This window comes from Brassica napus, chromosome A10, assembly GCF_020379485.1.
Source record: "Brassica napus cultivar Da-Ae chromosome A10, Da-Ae, whole genome shotgun sequence".
NCBI lineage: Eukaryota > Viridiplantae > Streptophyta > Magnoliopsida > Brassicales > Brassicaceae > Brassica > Brassica napus.
In genome coordinates this window covers 2,639,753-2,654,677 of record NC_063443.1, presented here as the reverse complement: position 1 = coordinate 2,654,677, position 14,925 = coordinate 2,639,753, and the positions used below count along the sequence as shown (strand labels likewise).

The 14,925-nt window shown below is 36.9% G+C and overlaps 4 protein-coding genes across 6 annotated transcripts; all 4 read right to left on the bottom strand.

Annotated features, from left to right (window-relative positions):
* Positions 1-277: 277 nt before the first annotated feature.
* On the bottom strand, positions 278-2,700 carry LOC125579417 (protein AGENET DOMAIN (AGD)-CONTAINING P1-like). Of its 2 annotated transcripts, XR_007317437.1 has the most exons (5): positions 2,102-2,700; positions 1,922-2,020; positions 1,391-1,840; positions 978-1,316; positions 278-886 (listed from the first exon to the last, which is right to left on the bottom strand). XR_007317437.1 is itself a non-coding variant. In XM_048743483.1 (4 exons), the coding sequence occupies exons 1-4, from the start codon at positions 2,189-2,191 to the stop codon at positions 1,254-1,256; spliced, it is 702 nt and encodes a 233-aa protein (XP_048599440.1). In that variant the 5' UTR covers positions 2,192-2,700; the 3' UTR covers positions 278-1,253. The 2 variants fall into 2 exon arrangements, 1 of the variants encoding a protein (XP_048599440.1); XM_048743483.1 differs by having other exon boundaries at positions 278-1,316.
* On the bottom strand, positions 2,366-3,873 carry LOC125579278. The gene is made up of 3 exons (XM_048743261.1): positions 2,998-3,873; positions 2,501-2,914; positions 2,366-2,404 (listed from the first exon to the last, which is right to left on the bottom strand). The coding sequence occupies exons 1-3, from the start codon at positions 3,871-3,873 to the stop codon at positions 2,366-2,368; spliced, it is 1,329 nt and encodes a 442-aa protein (XP_048599218.1).
* An 813-nt stretch (positions 3,874-4,686) lies between these two features.
* LOC125579415 lies at positions 4,687-11,215 on the bottom strand. 2 transcript variants are annotated; one of them, XM_048743481.1, is made up of 19 exons: positions 9,725-11,215; positions 9,234-9,635; positions 8,993-9,133; positions 8,860-8,907; positions 8,714-8,782; positions 8,551-8,625; positions 8,386-8,454; positions 8,169-8,318; positions 8,007-8,078; positions 7,857-7,928; positions 7,657-7,791; positions 7,490-7,558; positions 7,310-7,396; positions 6,873-7,232; positions 6,361-6,789; positions 5,972-6,225; positions 5,803-5,884; positions 5,295-5,679; positions 4,687-5,198 (listed from the first exon to the last, which is right to left on the bottom strand). In XM_048743481.1, exons 1-19 carry the CDS (start codon positions 10,574-10,576, stop codon positions 4,933-4,935), a joined length of 4,017 nt encoding a protein of 1,338 aa, XP_048599438.1. In that variant the 5' UTR covers positions 10,577-11,215; the 3' UTR covers positions 4,687-4,932. The 2 variants fall into 2 exon arrangements, with proteins under 2 accessions (XP_048599438.1, XP_048599439.1); XM_048743482.1 differs by lacking the exons at positions 8,007-8,078; positions 8,169-8,318; positions 8,386-8,454.
* A 590-nt stretch (positions 11,216-11,805) lies between these two features.
* On the bottom strand, positions 11,806-12,394 carry LOC106434286 (CLAVATA3/ESR (CLE)-related protein 3-like). Its single transcript, XM_013875124.3, has one exon. It carries the CDS (start codon positions 12,361-12,363, stop codon positions 12,013-12,015), a length of 351 nt encoding a protein of 116 aa, XP_013730578.2. The 5' UTR covers positions 12,364-12,394; the 3' UTR covers positions 11,806-12,012.
* Positions 12,395-14,925: the final 2,531 nt, after the last annotated feature.

Below are 14,925 nucleotides of genomic sequence, written 5' to 3'. Positions count from 1 at the left end.
TATTAAGAGCACGTTTGATATTTGCTTTTGGAAGACCACAATGGAAGAGTGTGATTGTGTTGTCCATCAATTGTATCTCCACCCCAATATAGTGACAGCTCAACTTATCTTCAATGACACCATATATAACATCAACATCTTCCAGCCATACCTTCTTTGGATGTATTAAACCTTTCACAAGTTCGCCTACACAGCCCTCCAATAACTTTTTTTTTTCTTATGTGGCTTCCTGACAGATTCATAAGCGTACCCAACCACTTCTAAGAATTGACTGGTACAAAGCATGCTGCTGGAAGATTGTTGTTGCGGAACCAAGCACCTTGCTCAACCCTCTTACAATTTAGCATTTCAAATGCAACATTTATGTGCTGCCAATGTAACAATATAGTTAGAAACTTCATATAGAACTGCTATAACATGGACATCTAGCATAGCTCAACTCAACCTCTTCCTAAACATATGACACAATCAAATAGAAGACAGAACAGAGTGTTGATTACCTCTTTGTTGAGATTTTTTTCTGCATCGTCCATTTTTTGAAAGAACTCTTTTTCAATTTCTTTTCCATTGATATAAAACGGTCTGTAGTTGATAAAATTAACTAGTATCAATCGAAACTTTTACAAAATAAATTAGGAATATTTATGCGAGGACAAAAAGTTGCTTACACACGATATATGCCCCGTAGATCCATCCAGTGTGCAAGCCTTGAAAACCGAGGAAATTCAGGTGTCACAAATGGATCAATTGGAAGGATTACCTCAGGTGTTACAGGTATAGGAGGGTTTCTAGGTCGTATTGGCCTCTTCTCTTCTCGCTGTAGAAAAGGAAGCAAATCTACTGGCTGAGCATTTGCTTTCTTCTTCTTACCAACATGTGGCTTCCCCTTTAATTAAAAATAAAGACAAAAATTCAGGATCGTTTTTATCTTTATACTTGAATGCCTTCCTAATATGAAGTAAAAATATTTTTTATACCTTTTTTGCATGATCGTCTTGACTTGGTTTCACACTCTTACCCTGCTTTACTTCCATCTGTGAAACAAAACCGATATATCAAACTATTGACCTGAACTTCAATTCAAGTGGATCTTATTCATTTTTATTACCTCTTTTGCCATTTTCCCAACAACATCTTCTGATGGACCAGCTGCTTCATTTTTCTTACAAGCGACAGCCTTCGCCTTCCCCTTTTTGAATGACAAAAATTCAGATACATTTATATCTTAATTCCTAGTATGATGTATAAATATTTCATACCTTTTTATCACCATCTCCTTCACTTGGATTCACACTCTGCGTCTGCTCTTCTTCCATCTGAAAATCAATACCGAGATATTAAACAAATGACATTATTTTTCAATTCAAGTGATCCAAGGCATTTGTTTTACCTTTTTTGTCATCTCCCAAACACCATCTACCCATTTTCTTGGTTTTCGCATCTCAGAATGGTGGAAGTAAATTTGTTCTTTAGAATTGTTCAAAGAGACAAAACACGAGCCATCAAACAAAATGACTTTAACTTTTCCAGCGCACCAGGCACCATTGTCGAACGCCTCCACGTCCTGCATTAGCTCATAACTTTTCTTCGCTCCAGATCTCTCAGGTGGTGGTTGAGGACGTATTCTGTCAATTGATACACGTGTCTCAACACTCCTTTTCCTCTTCTTTTCGTCCAGAGACGGGACGAAGTACTCAACTTTCACCATCTCAACCCCATCAACCAAATATGTTGCCAACACATTTCCTGGATACCATTTATGACAAGTATTGTCATCTTGTGATGAAATCTCCACATTTGCTCCGATCTCAAAGGGATTTTGAACTCTGCTTTCTACATCCTGTGATGGTTTAGATTCAAGGATATCCAGTCATTTTGATAGTTGCTGAGTATTTATTAAAGGTTTTAATGAAAGTAATACCTTATTTTGCTCTGTTAAAAGATTTCTGCGAGCTCGGGTATTTGGCTGTGTGTCGGAAATGTTTGGTGAAATGATCTCATTCATAAGCTCGTGAGTCTCCTGAATTCAGGAATGGTTGAATGAACACGTACAAGGGCTTCCAAAAATTACTTGAAAAGTCCAATTTTTTAAAGAAGGTACCTGCTGCGTCTGAATTGGAGTAAGGACTGGAGTCTCAATATTCTGTTGAGCTATTGGAGAACCAGGTGTCTCTTTCGTGATCTCATTCATAGGCTCTCGTGTATCCTGATGTCAGGAATGGGATTATGAACACGTACCAAATTCATAATTTTATAAATACCAACAGTTTTCAAAATTATACTTGCCTCATTGTTAAGTTGTTCATCTGCTTGATCTGCATTGGCTTCACCTTGTCTGGAAGCCGTCTCATGAAATGGAGTTGTGTCAGTCTGTGCAAGTACAACAAAAATTAGGAAGGCAAGCCTAAATATGTATAACATCTTCCAAAATTACTTGACAACTCAAAACTGAATCAAGAACTAGATAAACATTAATTTTAATTTCCGAAAAAAAAGTTACCTCATTGTTTGGAGTTTCATATGAAGTAACTCTTTGTAGTTTCTCTAGGTTTGTCACACGTTCTTTAATCTGTTTCCTGTCTTTTTCAATCAAACACAAACGATCGTTCATGATCCTTAAATTATCTCCCACCATCTCGCTGATTCTGTTGATCTTTGATTCCAAAGACTCCTCCTGATACGAAGTAGAAGCTTGACTCATCCCTCCATTCCCAAACAGTAAAGATGCTCTTCTTATTTCTTCATTAGCACCGTATAGGTCTACTGACATGTTTCGCCAATCTCTAATTTTAAACTTATAACCTCTCTTGGATAAATCGGCCATGTCATCCAGATCTTTATTAGCTTCGTCTCCCATGCAAACATCATCTTCTGGATCATTAGAAATAGGAGGTAGGATGCATGTGACCTTAAGCTGAAACCATAAAAATAATTAGCTTTTAAATGGAGAATCATAAGGCAAAACAGAAACAAGAAAAAAATAATGTAAAAACTTACATGATCTTTGATTTCAATTAGGAGAACATCTATCAGCTGTGGAGAAGCTATTTGAAGGTACTTCTCACACAAAAATATTGGGGTAGACGGTTGAACGCTCAGAATAGGAACAACTTGACTGAATGCATACTGTAGCAAAGGTACTGACTCAAGTATCCATATAAGAAATGCCATAGGGAACCCTTGCAAATCATAATTGTTTTTGTCGAGGCTTTTGTCGACAGCTCTCTGAAGTGATTTTAACAGCAAATTATAAGCTGTTCTCCCCCATGGGTATGTCATCAAGACATCCATATCCTGCGCTATTTTCACATAATCCAAAGTAAAAGTTGTGCCACCGTCGAGAAGGCTCTTCTGTAGTAGTATGCTCTCAATCAGGAGGAGCATTGCAAGGCAGAATCTCTCATCAGAAGCATCTTCTCTTGTGTTTCTGAGCTGCTTCTCCACGTCCTTTACTGTATGAGTACGCCCTTTTAGGAAGTCCCACTTAAATTTCTCGGTTCCCTCTCGTGGTTCTCTTGCTTCACCACTACATTTCAAACCAGTCACCATGTGGAATTCTCTTATAGAGAACCTCATTGGCTGAGCACCAAAATGGAACCATGCTTCGTGTCTCTTCACTGTCTTGATGCTTTTGGTGAGAACTGCGTGCACTATCTTAGCTGATAATTTCAAAGACCTCTCTCCAAGCTTGATCACCGGTCCCAAAAACGTCCCTCTTATTCTGTTGAACTCATCATTTCCTAGAATTTCCTTAACAGTTTTGATATAAGCAACTATCGAGTGTTGGTTTATCGATATCGTCTTCTCTGGCTCTGATCCAATCGGATACCTCAGCTCAGGCAGTGCTAGTCTTAATGGTAATGGATCTCCCATCTTGTTTCTATCCTGCGTAAACAAGAAAAATTTTATTTGTCTAAATTAATTAAAATCCAATTTTCAGGAAGGGTTTCCTGAAAAAAATACAAATCCTTCCCGAAGTCTATACACATGCTTTCACATGAACTAGAATTCTACGAATCATATTAGGTTAAAACGAGCAAGTCTATACACAAGCAAAAAACAGGAGACCAATCTCTCAGAAAGAAAACACACATAAGGTTGAATCTGCAACATACCTTCAAGAGATAGAGCTCTAGAAATGGTTTTTCTCGGAGAATAGAGAGAGCTCGCGTAAAAGATCGAGAGAGAGAGAGTTCTGGAGATGGGTTTTCGTCGGAGATCGAGAGATATGGAGATGAGAGAGAGATTCGAGAGGCGGAGACGAGTGAGATTCGAGAAGTTTGAAACGGCGAGAGTGTTGAGACGGCAAGAGTTTTGTTTTTTTTCAATCGAAATGTATTGTTTTGGAAACCTATCCTATATTAATTGGGTTAAGTATGCTTATGTAATATTCTTTAACAGATGATTCTCCTCAGACCAGCGGTTAAACCAAGGCTTTTTATAACTCAAAAGTCTCTCTATCCCCGGGTTCGATATGTGGTGGATTCAAAATCTATTTTAATTCTTTTTTGTGTTACAGTTTGGAGTTAAATAAAATTAAATGTAATCCATAACAGATGATTCTTCTTGGCCTAGTGGCTAAACTCCCACACTATCCAAATACGCAGACTCTCTCCCTCTGGGTTCGATCCTTTGTGGTTCTAAATTTTTGTTGTCTGTAAACATCACAATTTTAAGCTTACCATATACATGTCCAATCCTTAGTATATAATCTCATTTCATTCTTTTTTACATTTGAAACACTTAACTTTTTTTCTGGAAACCCATCCAGAAACAATATTTTAACCTTCCAAGATATATGATACCCAAATAAAATACTTGATATCCTTCCAATCTTTCTTATGTAACCAGACGCCAACAACATAACAAAATAAACAGTCATAACTAAAACCGAGTCTTAACTAAAACAAAAAATGTTTTCATGCATCATTCTCATTTCCCAAAGCTCTCATCCACAAATTGGTTGAAGATCTCACAAGACAAGGTTCTCCTTAGCTCCAATGCATTGTCATCATTAATCTTTGTCATGTCTCCTATCTTCAATGACTGGCACTCCAGAATCTTGACAAGAAATATCCCACAGTTGAAAGGATGTTTTGTCTTGGGTAAACCTTGTGCCTGCTCAATCTCAAATGGAATCATCTTCACCTTATCTACCTCATCACCAGAAGATTCCACCAGCAGATTAGAAATCAACACTGTCATATTTAAAAATCAATATCAAGATAGAATCAGTTGAATATTTCAAACCAAGAAACAGATGAATACATCAAATACAGATTGTTTATACATACCTGCCAACTTTTTCACTTGAGGAATATCAATGCTGTTGCTTTCCTTTTGAAAACAATCATATACTGTGATTCTTTTCTTCTTCAAATGAATTTCCATCCCAATCCAGACATTGCTTTTTTTTCCAAGAGTAATCCCATACACAACATCAACATCTTCTCCCCATGTCTTCTCTGGATATACCTTCCCTCTCACAGTATCTTTAAATAAATCGTTGAAAATCTTTTTACCTTTGACCTTTTCTTTCTTGTAAGCCAAATCATCAGAGAGCAAGCAATGCAAGAACTCCATAGGTAGGAAGCACGCCTTTGGAATCTTGTAGTTGTGGAACCAAGCAGCATTCTCATTTCTTCTGCAATTTAGCATTGCAAAGGCTCCATCAATGTGCTGCAAAAAAAAAGGCAAACATTATCTAATTTGTTACTATATAATTTCCTGAAACTAAACAAATCCTTCCTGAATTTTTTTTTAAAAAAAAGCTCAAGGCAAGAACATATGTAAACAAATTACCTCTTTCTTAAGGTCCTTTTTTGCATTTTCCATGCTTTGAAAGAAAGATTTCCTTATCTTATTATCATTGATTGATAGGGACCTGCAGTCGATTAAAGATTCAAAGGAATTACCAAACCTCTTATACATAAATATAAGAATATATAGACAAGGACAGAAACATGCTTACGTTTCATGCATGCCGGGCTTTAATGTCATCCAATTTTGAAGCCTTGAAAGCTTATGTTCCGCAGGAGTTGAAAACGGATCAACTGCAGGTATAATCTCAGGTATTACAGTTAAAGCCGGATTTCTGTCAGACTTGAATGGAGTTTTTGTGTCTCTAGATCGTTTAGGCACCCTCTCGCTCCTTCTTAGGAAAACATTATCCATTCCTGAATTTTGTGATGAGGCAGCAGCTTTCCTTTTCTTATCAGGCTTCACCTTTAATCAAACAATAGACACCAAGCAAAATATTATCAAATTTGTTGCAATCGGAATTTCTGGAAACCATTCCTGAAACTAAAATGTATGTATATCAAACAATTCACGTGAAGTATAATTCTAGTTATGATTTACCTTATCTGCCATCTTCCAGACTCCATCTTTCCATTCTCTATGAATTCGCAAATCTGAATGTTTGAATAGAATAGTTTCCATAGAAGTATAGAGACACACCGAGTATGTGTTATCACCAAGTACCATGCTAATTTGTCCGCTGCTCCAGCCATTGTTGTAGAAGGCTTCTACCTTATCCATCATCTCAAAGGATTTTTGGTCACTAGTTGGTGTTGCAGGACGTATTTTGTCAGCCGTGATAGTATCCTGAAGTTTCTGAAGTCTATGTTGGTCTGTGAAGAGTGTCGTGTACTCAACTGTCAGCTCCTCTAGTCCTTCACACAGTTTAAGATCAACAACCTTTCCTGGATACCATATTTCGTCATCAGTAGACAAAATTTCAACCTCTGCGCCTATTTGAAAGTGAGCTAGAAGCCTGCTTACTTCAACCTATTAAAAATGAAGATTCAGTAACATCAGCGGTTTTAAATTGTTAGAATAATAATTAAAGATCAAATATACTCGATGCATACCTCGTTTTTTTCTGAAAAATCTATAGCACTTGTCTGAAGATGCTCTGTTTGCTGAGTAATAGGCGGCATCTTCGAAACATATGTGGAAACTAGCTCAGTAGTAGGTTCTGTAGTATCCTTGAGATTTTCTTCTGCTTGATTCTGCTCTGATGGTGTCTCATCGGATTGATCTCCCTCACTTGTCTGAAGGTGCTGTGTTTGCGGAGTAAGAGGCTGTGTCTTCGAAACATCTGTGGAAACTAGCTCAGTAGTAGGTTCTGTAGTATCCTTGAGATATTCTTCCGCTTGATTCTTTCTGCTTGATTGTGAATGCTCTCCTTCACTTGTAGAAAAATATTGGGTCGCAGTTTCTGTCTCACTCTATAAGACAAAAGTAAATGGTAAGAGTTAGTTGAATAGAAAAATATTACCTAAACATTTTAAATATTTCTTCTTACCAAAGCATTCTTATTTTCTTCAATAACTAGTGCAATTAGTGAAGACAATGGAGAGGAAGGTCTGTAATGCACAGCATGTGTATCCTCCTGTAATAACAGTAAAATAAAAGAGGTAGTTATGAAGAAGTTTCTACAATTTAAAATTCAAGTTGTACTTATGAAAGACATTTCTATGCTTACCTTTTTATTGTTTGCTGAAATGATCTCAGTCAATGGCTGTGTAGCCTCATACGTTTCCTCTGTTACCGTCTGCAAAAAAAACAAAAAAAAGTCAGGTAGGGGATCAAAAACACGTACAAAAGCTTTCAAACATTACTTGAAATCTCCAAGATTTTTTGAACATTTACCTGCTGTTTCTGAATTGGAGTAAAAACTTGAGCCTCAATACTCTTTGGAGATATTGGAGAAGAAGGTGTCTCATTCATTTCCAGTGTTTCTTTTTGCAAAACTTGAGTCTGAGCAGCAGGTGACTCAATCACAATCTGCAAAAAATATCAGGAAAGGCCATCATGAATACATTCAATTATAATTCTAGAGTAAATATTACCTCATCATCTGGTTTTCCTTCTCCTTGATTAGTTTTGGGTGGCGTTTCATCAGTAGAGGTTTGTGTTTCCCTCTGCCAAAAATTAGAAAGGTCTATATATGTAAATCACCCAAAACTAATTGTAAACTCCAACTGTCATTGAGCATATACCTCTTTTGTCAGATTAGGAGTAAAAACTTGAGTATCAAGGGCAGGCGTGTCATCCGATGGCTCTCTCTCAATCTGTAAAAATTATCACGAAGTCAATCCAGAGTACGTTCTAAAGCTTTCAAACATTAACTTAAAAATCCAAGATTTTTTTTGACCATGTACCTGCTGAGTCTGACTTGGAGTATAAACGGGAGTTTCAATACTCTTTGGAGCTATTGGAGAAGAAGGTGTCTCATTCATTTCTACTGTTTCTTTCTGCAAAACTTGACTCTGACTAGCAGGTGACTCACTTGTTAATTTCTCTCTCACAATCTGCAAAAAAATATCAGGAATGGCCATCATGAATACATTCAACTATAATTTCTAGAATAAATATTACCTCATCATCTGGTTTTCCATCTTGATTAGGATTGGATGGCCTCTCACCGGTAGACGTTTCTGTTTCTTTCTGTCAAAAATCAGAAAAGCCTTTATATGTAAAAAAAAATCACCCAAAACTAATTTGTAAACTCCAACTGTGAAAACAATATCATTGAGCATATACCTCTTTTGTCAGATTAGGAGAGAATACTTGAGTATCAAGGGCAGGAGTTTCATCATCTGATTCATTCATTGTGTCCTGCAAAAATCAAGAATGCATTCTAGAATATGTACAAAAGCTTCCAAATATTACTTCAAAACTCAACAATATTTTATTGGTTACATACCTCATTTGTCAAATTAGGCTGTTGAGACATTGGAGATAAAGGCGTCTCACTCGATGATTGCGTGTAATCCTGCAAAAATCAGGAAGGCATTCAGGATTTTGTACAAGAATTTCCAAATATTTTCTTAAAAATTTTTGAGCATATACCTCATTTTGTTGAGACTTTGGAGATGCAGCTGATTCAATCATTGTCTCCTGCAAAAATCAGGAATGCATTCAAGAAGTACAAAAGCTTTCCAAATATTACTTCAAAACTCAACAATATTTATTGGTTACATACCTCATGTGTCAAATTAGGCTGTTGAGACATTGGAGATAAAGGTGTCTCACTCGATGGTTGCGTGTGAGACATTGGAGATAAAGGTGTCCCACTGGATGGTTGCGTGTGAGACATTGGAGATAAAGGTGTCCCACTGGATCGCTGTTTGTCAAATATTAGGAAGGCATTCAAGAATATGTACAAGATCTTCCAAAAAATACTTGAAAATGCAAATGTAAAAGAAGATGTTTTGAGAATTTACCTTTTGTGTCACGTTAGTGGGAAAAACATTGCTGTTTCCTTCCAACTCTGACACACGAGCTCTAAGATGTATGTTTTCTTCTTCCAGTAATGACATTCGATCCTTCATGCTCTTCAGATTCTCCTCCATTACCGTGATGATCCTGTTCACTTTTTCATTTACTGAATCCTCATCAATCGGAGTAGAAGCTTGGCCAGTCTCCTTATTTGCCATCATTTGAATAAGAGCATCCAATGTGTCAAATGTGTCTACACACCTATTTTCCCAGTCATCGGCTGTAATCTTGTACCCTTTCTTTGTTACATCTTTCACTGTTTCCAACTCGTCACTATATTTGTCTTCAATGGAGATATCATCTTCTGGATCATGAGGAATAGAAGGTAGTATGCAATGGACCTTCAGCTGAGAATATTTCAAAAAAAGACCAATGAGAAACATATTAAAAAGAAAAAGCCAAATAAACTGAGAAACATATACTTGGAAAAGCTTACCTTTGTATCAGCTTCAACCTGTAAAACCCTATCAAGTGATGGATTCTCTATCTCAGTGTATTTTTCACACAAGTAAGTCGGCCCAGGAACCTCAACTGTTGGTACACACTTACTGAACTTATTCCTTAGCAAAGGAATCGACTCTAGTATCCAAAGAAGGAATACTAGAGGATAACCTTGCAACTCAAATTTGGATTTATTCTCCAAATGATTCGCGACAGCGTTTTGAATTGACTTCAGGAGCACAATGTAAGCCTCTTTTCCCCATGGATATGTCATATCCTGTGCATTTTTCGCATATTCCAAAGGAAAACTCCCTCCTTTGCTCTTCCGCAATAATATGCTCTCTACCAGGATGAGCATTGCGAGGCATATTCTCTCCTCAGAAGCATCTTCTCTTGTGTTTCTGAGCTGGTCCACCACGTCACTTAACTTATGACTACGCCCCTTTAGCAATTCCCAATTAAATCTCTCGGTTTCCCTTCGTGGTCCTTCTAATGCACCACTACATTTCAAGCCTGTCATCATATGAAATTCTCTTATAGAGAACCTCATTGGCTGCGCACCGAAATGGAACCAGCCTTCATTCTCCTTGACAGAAACGATGCTTCTAGTGAGAATGGCGTAGACTATCTTTGCTGATAACTTCAATCCTCTCTCACTGAGCTTCATTACAGGTCCCAGAAATGATCCTCGGACTCTTATCATCTCATCTGGTTTTAGGATGCTTTTGACAATAGAGATATAATCTGAACCAGAGTATTGGTTGATTGCTGACTTTTCTTTTGGCTGTGAACCAATAGGATACTTCAGCTCTGGCAGTGCTAGTTTTAGAGGTACTGAATCTCCCATCTTGTTTCTATCCTGCGTAAACAAGGAAAAAAAAATTTCAAACTTTTCTGGAAGGCTTTCCTGAAATAACACAAATACAAAACAACACAAAAGTCTTCATTTGCTTCGCTTGTTAATAAGAACGAGTAACACACAAATCAAAATCAAAACGCAAGCTTCCCAAATTTTAATTCAAAAACCCTAATTTTAAAAAGTTACCGATTTTGAGAGTAGAGAGTGTGACGCTGATGATTAGATAGCCGGAGAAGATGATTATCGAGCCGGAGAAGATGATTAGCGAGCCGGAGAAGACGATTAGCGAGCCGGAGAAGATGATTCCCGAGCCGGAGACTTCGATTCCCGAGTCGGAGAAGATGATTCCCGAGCCGGAGACGACGATTCCCGAGTCGGAGAAGATGATTCCCGAGCCGGAGACGACGATTCCCGAGTCGGAGACGACAGTGCCGGTGAGGGTGAAGATTCCCGAGAGGAGCCGGAGAAGATTCGCGATCGAATGAAATGAAATGTTTTTTTTTTTCTATTCTTATAACAAAGGGTATAAAGGTAAATTACCCCTTTAATGAAACCTATTTTTGTGACTTCTAATCCTGAGTGCTAGTTTGGGAAGGAAAACTTCAAAAGGTGCTATTATTGACAATTGCCCAATTTTAAATGCCAATTTACCTTAATGTTTCTAAATTCTTAATTCGTTTGTAATGACTTACCTTATTACAATATAAAATCCCTCTTGAAATTTTCTTTTTAAACACACAAATTATTTTTGGACGTTGCAATTATACATACACACAATAACTGTCTCTTGATACTGAAGTTACTTTGTCCTTCTCGTCCATGTCAAATATTGAGTACCAGCTTTTCTCCATGGCTGATGCTTTCTCGCAAAGGCGGTGATATTATAATGTAAAATCCGTTATTTCGAAAACTATACATTATTTATTTTATATTTTGAATTTTGTTATGCCCGCACAGGGTGCGCGGACCGGTCACCTAGTAGTAATTATTTCTTCCTTTACTAGTGAACTATCTCGTATTTAATTTGATTTGAAGTTAATGCTGTCAGACTTCAATATGAATCTGTGGCCAAAAACTCTCATGCATGCATGCACAATACTCTTTCCATTTTCTCTAATTACTAAGATCTCAAGACGACACATGAAGCTAACCTCAAATAACCAGGACGATGCAAATGAGATAATGTAAACAGAAACGCATCAATGGAAAGAGACAGAAATCAAAACATAATATATCACATATTTCTATAGATCAAACAAGCTGCTTTACGTCACACATCTGTCAGATTAGAGCTTGAATGTTTATAAGCTGGTGTCAGCGAAACACTAGCTACACCGTTACAATTATATAGTCAAAAAGTTGTAATAATATTAAAACCTCTCCCAGCAATAACAACTGCAGAATTTTGTTTCTCTCCTCCTTTGTTAATGATGCCTTGGGTCAGGACCACCGGGGCTGAGCCGCTTCGAGTCTAGAGTATTGCCAAGGATCTTCCCTTCGCCTTCTAACCTAGCATTCAGCTCTTTTAGCCTCTGAGAGAGCTCTCTTCTAATCTTCATCACACGACTTGAACCGGAAAGTCGCTCTTCTACGACCAAAGATCGACATTGGTGCACTGAGGTCAGTTCGAGTAGTATAAGCAAAACGACACAGACCCATATCCTTACACTTGCCATAGTATATGATGACTCTCTTAATAAAGCTAAGATGTATATATATAGTCTTTGAAGTGTTAATGCGATTGATTGATCTCTGTAATAGACGCTAGCATCCATGGGTTTATATAGTTAAGGACCTATAAGGCTGTTAAGCTATAGCTTTAGTGCTGAGACACCTAGATTTATGAAGAAATTATATTTGAAGTAGCTACTAATTAAGTTGGAATCTAGTCAGATATACACATAGTCTAGCCTCTTAATTGCATGGCTTGCATGCATTTCCATCATATCATATTTTCATGTTTTGGGGTATAAAGGTAAGACTTTAGTAATTATGAAACAATAGTTTTCTCAAATGTTAACAAGTGACAAAGTGTATGTTTTTGTACCAATCTTGTTATGTCGACGTGATATAATATCATAACATAATTTCGTAAGGAAATTTGGTATGTCAAGTTGTCAAACTAATTAACTAATTTTTTCATATTGGGCGACACCGATAAAAATAGAAAGTTTGGAGAGCATATAACAATATATATAAATAAGAACAATGACAAACGACTAAACAAAAGCGGTAGCTAATAGCCTAATACTAGTTATGATAAATAAATAACAGCTTAATTAAGAGCAGCTAAACGTAAAGAAGAAAAAGTTAAGAGAAAATATCAATTCTATAGAACCTAAATGTACAGTGACTACAACCGTTTATTCAGGTTTTTTGTTTGAAGGAGTCACGGAGCCATATCGGCAACCAATGAAGATAGCTTATGACGTGTTCAGAGTCGGCACCAATCTACAACCTTAAACGATGAATATATAAAGTCCACCAGGGCCTCAACTGTTCATTGATTATGTATTATATTACTATACTTTATGAATGTACGACAGTTAACTTATAAGTGGTTGCCGCCACGTCCACTTCAAATTCTAGAGTAGGACGACATAAGCAGCTGACTACAGATGCAACCCTTGGGATAAAGTAGGGATGATTCATAAACTAAACTGATTTTCATTGGAGTAGAAACAAGTCGTCGATAAGCACTAGTCTAAAAGATACGAATCGAAAAAGTTACAAATATTTTAATCTTGGCTGGTTTGCGCCATTGACCTGTTTTTTTAATCTATCTGTAAATTTAGCATTTTCAAGATTCAAACCTCAGCTGTGAGTGACATTTTATTGCGGATTATTCAGTGAGTAGGAAACTCTTTACTCTTGCAGCTAGGATTAGCCAAATTACATAATTTAATTTTAAAAGGGGCCGGGTTGTCAAAAATGGATTTTTAGTTTTCTTACATGAATGGTTTTAACTAATAAATAATAATTAGAAATAGCAAGTAGAATGTAAGCTATACCAAAGATAAACTTGTATCTTTTGGGCATTTTCCAAAATTTGAATAATATAAATGTAAGTTGTGTGACCTAATAAACCACAATAGGTGCCGGAAAATCAACCAATCTAATATTCCTTCATTTTGTTTGGGTTCTTGAACTTCTTAATGTTTTGAGATGTGGCGGATACAAAAGTGAATGATTCAAATCCGTATTGGAAGGTGGAAAAGGAGGTGACACCAAAGTGATTAAGTTATATTACTTTATAATAACTTGTAAAGTAAAAAAGAGCCAACTTTACAAACTTAGGAATCTCTAATTTATAACTTGTTTCTTTATTCTAAATTTCTAAAGCATTATTCAGAGAACTTTTATGAGTTTAGTATGTATATTTAGTTAATTATAGCATATCTAACCTTTTGTGTTATAAATCTTCTCAGCTTTATTTTTATATAAGAGAAAGCAAGAAAACTTTTATGGATCATTTTATTAGCTATCGTTGAGCTGAAAATAAATTGGGGAATTTGATTTTTGAATCGAGGATGTTGATCTGAATTGAAAAGACTATCTTGCAAGAGTAAGCTCTAATGATTTTTATTTGGATATGCAATTTTCTCGTTTAAGAAAAAAACAATACACGTTTATATCTTAACATTTTTTTTTTTTGTCATCAACAATATAGACTCATATTGACTCTGTGAACCAAACCGGGTGATCTGCATCCATGTGAACGACGAAAGACGGCTGTTTTCTAGCACTGCATGCTAGACTATCCGCCTTTGAATTTTGCGTCCGTGGTACATAGATTATTTCTGATCGTGTGAAACTCTCTTTCAGGGTCTTGATATCTTCCAAATAAGTTGCAAAAGCTGGCCATTCTTCTGGTTCCGAAACCATCTTCACCAATTGAGAACAATCCGTTGCAAATGTAACCTGAAATTGACGTAAGTTCCTCATGCATTCCATTGCCCATAAAAGTGTTTCCATCTCCGCATGAAGAGGCGAAAGACTAGCCCTTACATTCCTCGCCCCCAGTAATCCATCGAAACCTTCCAAAGTACTAAGCCAACCTTGTCCTGAAAACCTAGTACCCTCCTTCCACGAGCCATCCGTAAAACACCATCTTCCTGGGATCGACGGCAATACCGTGTCTATTCTTGGTGTTAGCATCCTTTGGTCATTTACTACTTGTGCCTCAGCCCATAATGTTGATTCTGTTTCCGCCAATTTAATCGTATCCATAGGATCTATATCCAAGTTGCTGAAAACTTTATTATTCCTACTTTTCCAGATATACCATAGAATCCATGCAAACTGGTGATCCTCCATCTGCGGGAGAACTCTCCAGA

Bases quoted from the DNA above. Each gene is read 5' to 3' on its own strand.
- LOC125579278 (XM_048743261.1), bottom strand. From the start codon at position 3,873: ATGGGAGATCCATTACCATTAAGACTAGCACTGCCTGAGCTGAGGTAT. The intron at 2,915-2,997 runs GTAAGTTTTTAC...TTATGGTTTCAG, and splicing joins TAATTGAAATCAAAGATCAT to CTTAAGGTCACATGCATCCT. The intron at 2,405-2,500 runs GTAACTTTTTTT...ATACATATTTAG, and splicing joins ATGAAACTCCAAACAATGAG to GCTTGCCTTCCTAATTTTTG.
- LOC106434286 (XM_013875124.3), bottom strand. From the start codon at position 12,363: ATGGATGCTAGCGTCTATTACAGAGATCAATCAATCGCATTAACACTT.
- LOC125579417 (XM_048743483.1), bottom strand. From the start codon at position 2,191: ATGAATGAGATCACGAAAGAGACACCTGGTTCTCCAATAGCTCAACAG. The intron at 2,021-2,101 runs GTACCTTCTTTA...TCCTGAATTCAG, and splicing joins CTCCAATTCAGACGCAGCAG to GAGACTCACGAGCTTATGAA. The intron at 1,841-1,921 runs GTATTACTTTCA...AAACCATCACAG, and splicing joins TTTTAACAGAGCAAAATAAG to GATGTAGAAAGCAGAGTTCA.
- LOC125579415 (XM_048743481.1), bottom strand. From the start codon at position 10,576: ATGGGAGATTCAGTACCTCTAAAACTAGCACTGCCAGAGCTGAAGTAT. The intron at 8,455-8,550 runs GTATATGCTCAA...GATTTTTGACAG, and splicing joins CTCCTAATCTGACAAAAGAG to AAAGAAACAGAAACGTCTAC. The intron at 5,680-5,802 runs GTAATTTGTTTA...TTTTTTTTGCAG, and splicing joins AAAAGGACCTTAAGAAAGAG to CACATTGATGGAGCCTTTGC.